A 10,559-nucleotide genomic window follows, 5' to 3' on the forward strand; every position below is an offset into this window, starting at 1 on the left:
GTGAAATAGTAGCTAGCTGCCACTTGAATAGCTAAAATGAAAATAGTAACCTTCCTTTCTTCTTGCCCTTTGTCGCTCTTGCCCATTTAGATTGTAAGCTCTTCAGGCCAGGGACTGTCTGTTCTTTAGTGTGCATGGCACACTCAGATCCTCATCTTCAGTGAGGCATCTAGGTATTACCATGTACAACTAAATAAAAATGTTCCTTAGGGCCTTCCGCCTCCAAATACAAGTGAATAAGTAACTTTATGTAGATGAGTTACAATGCTCTTCTAAATAACATTAATTGCATGCATAGGTACTTGCAGAAGGAGATCACTTTGGGTATGTCTACACTACCCCGCTAGTGCGAACTAGCGGGGTAATGTATGCATACCGAACGTGCAAATGAAGCCCGGGATTTGAATTTCCCGGGCTTTATTTGCATAAGCCGGCCGGCGCCATTTTTAAATGCCGGCTTGTTCGAACCCCGTGCCCCGTGCCCCGTGGAACGAGGCGTACAGATAGTTCGGAATGGCTTGCTAGTCCGAACTATCTAGCCTGTGCCGCGTGTAGCCGCGCGGCACGGGGTTCGAACAAGCCGGCATTTAAAAATGGCGCCAGCCGGCTTATGCAAATAAAGCCCGGGAAATTCAAATCCCGGGCTTCATTTGCACGTTCGGTATGCATACATTACCCCGCTAGTTCGCACTAGCGGGGTAGTGTAGACATACCCATACATATTACTGTAGACAAGAAATGGAACAGAATTTTACAATGCAAGAAGGCCAAATTCTTTGTAATTACTCGCCATCTTTATAATGCTGATTTTTATTTATTTTGTCATTAACGCTTTAGCAAAAAAAGACTAATGGCAACCAAATACGATATAATAAAATTGTGCACAGTCTCTGATGTGCCAACCAGATTGAAAGGGCCAGATTTTTTAATCCATTACTGATTAAAACAAGAAAACATCTTTAGGGAACCAATATTCATAATCATAACTCAATGTAGTATGTCACTAAGGGGCAATTCCATATAATCAAACATTGTTTCATATATATAGTTCAGTTGCAATCTTCCTTATTCCAAAATGGCATAGAATACTTTAAATACAGATGTATACATGGAAAATTTATTCCTCAAGAAATCTATCACCGTAGTTTATTTGAATAGCAAGGATGCTTGTCACTCAGGTTGTACATTTTATATCCACTGAAAATTACCAAATTTTGAACAATTTTATTTGCTCTTCTCTATAATTGATTCCATAAACTTCATCATTATATTCCTATCACATAGAAATATATTTACAAGAAACTGCTGTTTTTTCCCCACTGTGGCTGATTACTTCATGAATATTTGCAAAATCCCTCATATTTTCCTGATAAAAGATAGGGATGTTCTTATTTTTTTAATCAAGGGGGAACTTGTTAAGGGATCAAAATTCTTTTGGCTGATGGTCAAGATGGACTTGTATGGACTGAGAAATTTGACTACTATGTTAAGTTAAACAGAAGAAGAATTGTATTTCATATTGTCATTCTCACACACAGCATGAGTAGTTGTTATGCAGTAAATGCAAGCAAGGAGAGGAGAGACAAAAAACTTTAGTTTTAAACACTGAAACTGTTCTAAACTTCAGCTGACTGAATCCAGAGTTTACCCAAAGTTCAGCTTCCTCTTTCTTTGTGACCAGCAGGTTCAGTAGTGGCCATTACACATTTCCTTTTGAAAGTGCAATGTTTATATTGAAAATAAGATTCTTAAACAAATCATGAATATTCTGTATCTCTTTGTAAAAAAATACTGAAGGCACCTAATATTTTCTGTCAAATTTTTCATTGGTTCCCAACTTTTAGTATCTGTCTAAACTGCTCTTTTTCTATTTAGTCAACTATACTTGTGTGTTTTGCTCTGTTTTTAGTAGTGGGGAGTTAGTTGGATGTAAATTTCAATTCTTTAAACCATTAGGGGAATTTTGAAGAGGAAGGAGGGTTCTGTGGTTAAGAGCTGAGTCAATTTCCAGACTATTTCAAGTTTTTTCCCCCTTTCTCTGTAAATTGGGGATGTTTCCCAACATTGCTGGGATGAGGCATGGATAAATTCATTATCCGGCAGATGATCAGATATTATTGCAAAGAAGTCCATAGACACCTAGCTATTTTTAACACACATTTTAATTTTTCTATAATAAACAAACATTTAGTAAATTAATTTGTATAGTTGAAGCCCAGGTTGCACAGATTCATTAAGTTCACACTAACTGAAAATCACTTAGAAGTTTTTGATTCTGGAATTACTCTTGATATTTGGTGCTCAAAAATCCTTTTTTCTCAGCTGGACACATGCCAAATTACAAACAACATTAATTGGTGGTAGTTTTTTGCATCATAAGCTGCAACAAAGCATTGTTTTCTTTTACTTCCTAAGACCAATAAAACAATGTTACCATCTTTGCACCAGCTTGAGGACCACACAGTAATGACATTAATTAATGCCTTGCAGCAAGCTTACTGCTGTTTTGTATTAAAGAACTACTTAATTCCACAATTCTTTTGGCGGAAAGAAATTTCAGCAGCATTTATAACAATTCCATGAATGCTGACAAGTCAAACTGGAATCAGGAAATTTGATTCTAGGGTCATCTAAGATTTACATTTTGAAGTCATTTCTGCTTTTGTCATCTCCTTCAGGAATCCTTGCATGTATTTACTATATTTTATATTTTAGTAAGTATAAATTGACTAGGGCAAAAGCACTGCGCCTGGAAACCATGGATAGTAGAAACTCATTCTGGGGACCTGGATATGCAAATGGATGCAACTACATCTAGACATGCAGAGGAACAGGGTTATAAGAAAATAAAAGTTGAGCTTGCATTTTTTCTCATTTTGATGTGTAAAGAAGACCTGAAAGTGTTTCTTTAAATAATTAAAAAAATATGTTTGCATTTAAAAATAGTTTAATACTAGAAATTCAGGCTCTGAAAGGCACTCTGCCTGGAGAGCTAGTGAAATTATGACATCATGAGTTAAACAAATGAAAATAGAACTGAAAAAGGAGGGGATGTTTAGTCAAGTTTAAAACTTTGTTTTACATGGACACCTAACTTTCAATGACTAATTATAATTTTGGATAAAAGATGTCTTTTTTTTTAAACATCACTGCTTCTTCAATAATGGAGTAAGGTCAGAATACATATGCAATGACACCAATTGGAAGTTCACCCATAAAAGCAGAGAAGATCAGATTTGTTATTCTCTATATTTTGAAGTAAAAATAAACAGAAGGAAAAAGCCTATACAGTCTTCTTTATGTATCATAAGATAATAAAAACAGTAGCTCATTTATGGAAAAATATCTTTACAGTTCACCCTTATAAACATATATGGTCATAGTGGACTCAATTCATCCTTGACTTAATTGCACTGTTGTTACCTTTCCCCCCCTCTCCCCCCATAAACTACTCTCTTTTGTACCGCATCAGCCTGAGGGCAGAATATGTCTCACCAGTGTTCCCTCCAAGCTGCAAGGCAGCACAGCTTCACAGGTGATTAATCAGCTCCACCCAGTTAGTCAGCTCTGTGCAAGGAGCCCTAAGCCTCTGTCTGGGCGGGGCTGATAAACCACCTGTGAAGCTGTGCTGCAGTGCATTTTAGAGGGAACACTGTGTTGCACAGTCCAAAATACAGATTAAGGAATTACCAAATTTGCAATAAGAAATTTACAAGTGAGTTTTATCTAAAGGGTTCTTGGCATAAGCACATACACCATGGTTCTAAAAATATGCAATACTGTATAAAGATTTGGAAATTTTCAATTACATTCGAAGTGTGAAAATTACATACTATAATTTGAGCCTTGTATATGATCCTGTAAGATTAAAATGTACCTCTCCTAGCATTTAAGAGCAATAATAGAAAGACAAGAAACCATTGTGTGCCATGTGTTTGATGTATGGCATATAAAATAGTTTAAAACAATTATGTTTAAAAATCAACGGTATTTTTTTCCATCTTGTTTCTAAAGAGTACATGATCTGCTATCTTTTTTAGGAAACTCTCAAACCAAGCCCTCCTCAAAAGCCTTTACCAGCAAATCCTCTGAACAAAACTGCTCGGTTTAACAATGCCTCCAGCCAAACACTTGGACATCAGAAACATGTGCCTCACATTACTCCTGTAAGGTTAGTTTTGCTACTCAACATTTTGTTTTATGAGCTATAGCAAATAATTTATTGGAATGTTTAGACTATCCCTTAGAACCATGGTCCCCAACCCGGTGCCCGTGGGCGCCATGGCGCCCGCCTGGCTCTTTACATGCGCCCGCAGAGCAATCTGGGCTGGCAGGTGCCAGCCCCGGGCGCATGGCTGGTCCCGGCCCCGGGGGCGCCGCGCGTGCCCTTGCCAGCTCCGGCGCTGGCCTTGGCCCCCCCCCCCGGGGCAGCTCCGGCACCGATGCCGACCTTGGCCCCGCCCCTGGGGGCGCCGCGTGTGCCCTGGCCCCGGCCCCGGCCTTGGCCCCGCGGCGCTTACGGGGGGAGTGCTGCCCCGGGCGTGCGGCGCTTACGGGGGGGGGGCGCCTTCCCCAGGTGCGTGGCTATGGGGGGGGGCCCCGGCCCCGGGCGCATGGCTATGGGGGGGGGCCCTGCCCCCAGGCATGCGGCTGGGGGGGGCCGCCCCCGGGTGGGCAAGTGTACCCGCCCCCTGGCGCCCAGCGGGCAAACAGCTACGCCCCCTGGCGCCCGCCAACCTGAAAAGGTTGGGGACCACTGCCTTAGAACCATTTTACTATATTTTTTGAAAAACCAACATTCTCTCCATTTAAATGGTTTGTCACCAAATAAGGTTCCCTGCAACTACCTTACATATATAGATATATTAGAATTATGTGTATACCTTACTCTGGTAATAAGCAAGTACTGTATCACAGAAGAGATGAAAATGAAACCATCTAATATATAGCAATGAGATATACCATCGTGAGTTATATTCTAATTACACATAAAATACCATTGTACAGAACCTTAATTACCAAGATAATTAGGAATCTTTCACTATATTTGCCAAATATGAGGCTATTGCAAAGTGGGGGTATAACTGGAGGGACAATAACTACTCTCTGAAAATGGTTAACGGTACACAAGCATGCTGGAAGGGCATGACAAGTGAAGTTCCACAAGGGTCTATTTTGGGGCCAGTTCTCTTTAATATCTTCCTCAACCATTTAGATGATGGCATAGAGAGTATGCTTCTTAAGTTTTCAGATGTACCAAGCTTGCAGTGCTTTGGAGGATAGGGTCATAATTCAAAATGGTCTGGACAAACTGGAGAAATGGTCTGAGGTAAATAGGATGACGTTTAAAAAGGACAAATACAAAGTACTCCACTTAGGAAGGAACAATCAGTTTCATACATACAGAATGGCAAGTGACTGTCTAGGAAGAGGTATTGTAGAAAAGAATATAGGGGTCATAGTGGACCACAAACTTAATATGAGTCAACAGTGTGACACTGTTTAAAAAAAAAAACTAAACATGATTCTGGAATGCATTAACAAGAGGAGTGTTGTGAGCATGACACGAAAAATCATTCTTCCACTCTACTCTGTGCTGATTAGGCCTCATTTGATGTACTGTGTCCAGTTCTGGGTACCACATTTCAAAAAAGATGAGTTGAAATTGAGACATTCCAGAGAATAGCAACAAAAATGATTAAAGGTCTAGAAAACATGACCTATGAGGGAAGACTGAAATAATTGGAAAGGAGAAGACTGAGAGGTGACATGACAGTTGTTTTGAAGTATTTAAAAGGGTGTTATGAAGAAGAGGGAGAAAAATTGTTCTTCTTGGCCTCTGATGATAGGAAAAGAATCAATGGGCTTAAAACTGCAGCAAGGAAGGTTTCGATTGGACATTAGGAAAAACTTCCTAACTGTCAGGGTGCTTAAACACTGAAATAAATTGCCTAGTGAGGTTGTGGATTATGCATCACTGGAGATATTCAAGCACAGGTTAGGTACGCATCTGTCAGGGATGATCTAGATGGTATTTGGTCCTGCTGTGAGGGCAGGGGACTGGACTCAATGACTTCTAGACATCCCTTCCAGTTTTAGGATTCTATGATTTTATGAATAATATGGTAATAATTTGTATGGTACTAAGCAGGAAGAACTGGAAGTGCTAATAAATAAGTACAATCATGACATTGTACAGCTTGCTCAGGAAGGATAGACAGGGAAAAAAGGGGGGAGGTGTTGCCTTATATATTAAAAATGAACACACTTGGAGTGAGGTGGAGATGGACATAGGAGACAGAAGTGTTGAGAGTCTCTGTGTTAGGCTAAAAGGGGTTAAAAACAAGGGTGATGTCATGTTAGGAGTCTACTACAGGCCACCTACCCAGGTGGAAGAAGTGGATGAGGCTTTTTTTAAACAACTAAAAATATTATCCAAAACTCAAGATTTGGTGGTGATGGGGGACTTCAACTATCCAGATATATGTTGGGAAAATAACACAGAGTGGCACAGACTATCCAATAAGTTCTTGGACTGCATTGGAGACAACTTTTTATTTCAGAAGGTTGAAAAAGCTATTGGGGGGGGAAGCTGTTCTAGATTTGATCCTAACAAATAGGGAGGAACTGGTTGAGAATTTGAAAGTGGAAGGCAGCTTGGGTGAAAGTGATAATGAAATCATAGAGTTCGCAATTCTAAGGAAGGATAGAAGGGAGAACAGCAAAATAGAGACAATGGATTTTGGGAAGGCAGATTTTGGTAAGCTCAGAGAGCTGATAGGTAAGGTCCCACAGGAATCAAGACTGAGGGGAAAAACAACTGAGGAGAGTTGGCAGTTTTTCAAAGGGACATTGTTAACGGCCCAAAAGCAAGCTATTCCGCTGCGTCAGAAAGGTAGAAAATATGGCAAAAGACCTCCTTGGCTTAACCACAAGATCTTGCATGATTGTCAGCCGATGGTCAGGGCAGGGTGTGTCCTATACCTGTCCCTTATGACCGGCTGAAGTTCTTTTAAATTGTTCTTGGTTCTGTTACAGCAACTGGAGGAGTCAGGTTAAAGCTTAAACAGTTACAGGTTTATTAAAGAAGCTTATAAATCATATGGTTACAATGGCTATTGCTCTCTTTCTTAACTGTTAACAAATATATATATAGATCTTAAAAAGTGGTTACAGGAAAAAGGTAAAGATAGAAAATAGAAATAATGGTACCAAATGACAGCTTAATCTTTAAAGAGCTCTAACACTATGTATATATATACTTAAGCAAAGGACCATATCCAGGTACAATTTTTACCCCTTTCTGTGCCTCTCGACTCCAGCGTGTCAGGCCAGGGCCGGTCTCTCAATTCCTAGGAAAGACGAATACGAGGTGGGCATCCCCTCTGGAACCTCGGGAGATCAAACACCTAACCCGACCAGCAGATAGATGGTAGATTGACACTCAGAGAAAATGTGCTGCTAGACCCATCTATATACCCCTGGGGGCCCGTATCCTCTTTCTTATCTAAGATGCCGAATTGTACTGGTCCGTTTTGTGGCGCCAGTTCTTACAAGCAAGTTTCAAATTAATTTACACTTGCAAGAGAGATAACTAAATTGTGAGTACTAGACATTTTTTTTTTTACTGAGCGAGAGATTCCTCCCCCCGCGGATGGCTGTGTGTTCGTATCAATATAGGTTAAGTCAAGGACACTCCTTGGCAGCCTCTTGGTCAGCAATTGGCATATATCTGTTTACAGCCATTCACGGTCACACAGCCTGGGCCTTCTGCTCTGTGTGCCCTGCATGCTCCAGGCAAGCAAAAATGGATGTTACAAGGGGGGGGAGGGGGTTCCTGTCTGGCTACAATGATCTAAAATTTAAAAAGGAGTCATATAAAAAACGGAAAGTAGGACAAATTACAAAGAATGAATGTAGGCAAACAACACAGGAATGCAGGGGCAAGATTAGAAAGGCAAAGGCACAAAATGAGCTCAAACTAGCTACAAGAATAAGAGGAAACAGGAAGACTTTTTATAAATACATTAGAAGCAAGAGGAAGACCAAGGACAGGGTAGGCCTGCTGGTCAGTGAGGAGGGAGAAACAGTAACAGGAAACTTGGAAATGGCAGAGATGCTTAATGGCTTCTTTGTTTCGGTCTTCACCAAGAAGTCTGAAGGAATGCCTAACATAGTGAATGCTAGTGGGAAGGGGAGAGGTTTAGAAGATAAAATAAAAAAAGAACAAGTTAAAAATCACCTAGAAAAGTTAAATGCCTGCAAGTCACCAGGACCTGATGAAATGTATCCTAGAATACTCAAGGAGCTGATAGAGGAGGTATCTGAGACTCTAGCTATCATCTTAGGAAAATCATAGGAGACAGCAGAGATTCCAGAAGACTGGAAAAGGGCAAATATAGTGCCCATTTATAAAAAGGGAAATAAGAACAACTCAGGAAACTACAGACGAGTTAGTTTAACTTCTGTGCCAGGGAAGATAATGGAGCAAATAATTAAGGAAATCATCTGTAAACACTTGGAAGGTGGCAAGGTGATAGGGAACATCCAGAATGGATTTGTAAAGAACAAATCATGTCAAACCAATCTGACAGCTTTCTTTGATAGGATAATGAGTCTTGTGGATAAGGGAGAAGCAGTGGATGTGGTATACCTAGACGTTAGTAAGGTGTTTGATACGGTCTCGCATGATATTCTTATCAATAAACTAGGCAAATACAATTTAGATGGGGCTACTATAAGTTGGGAGCATAACTGGCTGGATAACAGTACTCAGAGAGTAGTTATTAATGGTTCACAATTCTGCTGGAAAGGTATAACAAGTGCGGTTCCGCAGGGGTCAATTTTGGGACCGGCTCTGTTCAACATCTTCATCAACAATTTACATAGTGGCATAGAAAGTACGCTTATTAAGTTTGCAGATGATACCAAGCTGAGAGGGGTTGCGACTGCTCTTGAGGATAGTGTCATAATTCAAAATGATCTGAACAAATTGGAGAAATGGTCTGAGGTAAACAGGATGAAGTTTAATAAAGACAAATGTAAAGTGCTCCACTTAGAGATTAAGAGATTTTCTGTCTTCTTTTCTATTATTTCTTAATGATTCCTAACATTCTGTTTGTTTGACTACTGCTGCACATTGAGTGGATGTTTTCAGAGAACTATCCACAATGACTCCAAGAACTCTCTCTCAAATGGTAATAGCTTATTTAGTCCCCATCATATTATACATATAGTTGGGATTCTGTTTTTCAATATGTATTACTTTGCATTTATCAACATTAAAATTCATCTGTCATTTTGTTGCCCAGTCACTTAGTTTTGTGAGATCCTTCTGAAGCTCTTCACAGTCTGCTTTGGACTAAACTGTCTTGAGCAGTTTTGTATCATCTGCAAATTTTGTCACATCACTATTTACCTTTTTTTTTTAGATCTTTTATGAATATATTGAACAGGACTGCTCCCAGTACAGAACCCTGGGGGACACCACTAGTTACCTCTCTCCATTCTGAAAACCTTTTACTCCTACCCTTTGTTTCCTATCTTTTAATCAGTTATCAATCCATGACAAGGCCTTCCCTCTTTTCCCATGACAGCTTACTTTGCTTATGCACGATCTGTATGATTTTATCTAATGTATGAAAGATTGCATCCAGTAACTTTGCACACTGAGTGATAGTCTACTGGATCAGTAATGCCATATTGGCAGGTACGTCCTGTAAGGAAGCTTGCTATTATTTTGCAGTTTCAACATTACCAGAAAGTAATACAGTTGGCAGTGATTCTGAAATTTAGTATCACAAAGGATGCAAGGATTTCATTACATTACTTGAGAAGAATGCTTGGTAAATAAAACAGAGAACTAATAAAACTAAAAACATAAAAGATAAATACGTTGAAACAAATATAGCAATATTTTCAATAAATCAGCCATACTGTGGATACAGAAAATTGTTTGTAAAATTCAGTACTTTATGGTTTCAGTGCAACATGTAATTTAATCAGAGCCCATCCAGGGCATTCGTTACTTTTAATATGGAAAACAGTGTGGAAAGATTTGTTTTTGTTTTTACAATGTACAAATTTTGTGCCTCCCTCCCCCCAGGAAAAAAACAAGGTGATATTGGTGCTGCAGCACAAACACACACTGAAGTAAGGTTCTGAACATTTTTCAATAGCACAAAAGAGGTGTCTTTCAACTTCAAAGAATCCTGTATCTAGCCTTTTCAGACAGCATAGTACTGCTGCAGACAACTAGACCTAAGCAAGATAGGACTGCCACCTTTTTGAAAGATAGCAGTTTAACAGAGTCTCTTCCAATGCTCTTTTTATAACATCTTTGCAAGTTTTTCCATTACAATTTTTTGTTTTTCCTTGTGATGACTAACTCATATTTGATTGGAGGTTTTTTTTAACTTGACTCATCTAGCCCTGAACATAAGAAATGTACAATGAGAATCTTCATGATATTCCTCCCCGAACCATCTGAGCCCCATACCTCCTCCACACATCTGATTTTTTTGTGTGCTATTTTAAAGGGTGCCTCCTAAATCTTATCT

At 39.6% G+C, this 10,559-nt stretch overlaps 1 protein-coding gene across 3 annotated transcripts in view; it reads left to right on the plus strand.

The window, feature by feature from the left end:
- ADAM12 (ADAM metallopeptidase domain 12) overlaps positions 1–10,559 on the plus strand; it is a 308,214-nt gene that overhangs the window by 288,018 nt on the left and 9,637 nt on the right. For 2 of the 3 annotated variants that reach the window (XR_012905666.2, XM_075935285.2), the window contains one exon: positions 4,041–4,166. Coding sequence is in view for 2 of the 3 variants with exons in the window: in XM_075935285.2 (XP_075791400.2) it covers positions 4,041–4,166 (126 nt within the window). In the remaining variant the exon portion in view is untranslated. Of the gene's footprint in view, positions 1–4,040; positions 4,172–10,559 lie in introns of those variants that run through there. The other variant, XM_025188248.3, reaches the window with a different exon arrangement.

This window comes from Pelodiscus sinensis, chromosome 8, assembly GCF_052426305.1.
Source record: "Pelodiscus sinensis isolate ZL-2025 chromosome 8, ASM5242630v1, whole genome shotgun sequence".
Lineage (NCBI taxonomy): Eukaryota > Metazoa > Chordata > Testudines > Trionychidae > Pelodiscus > Pelodiscus sinensis.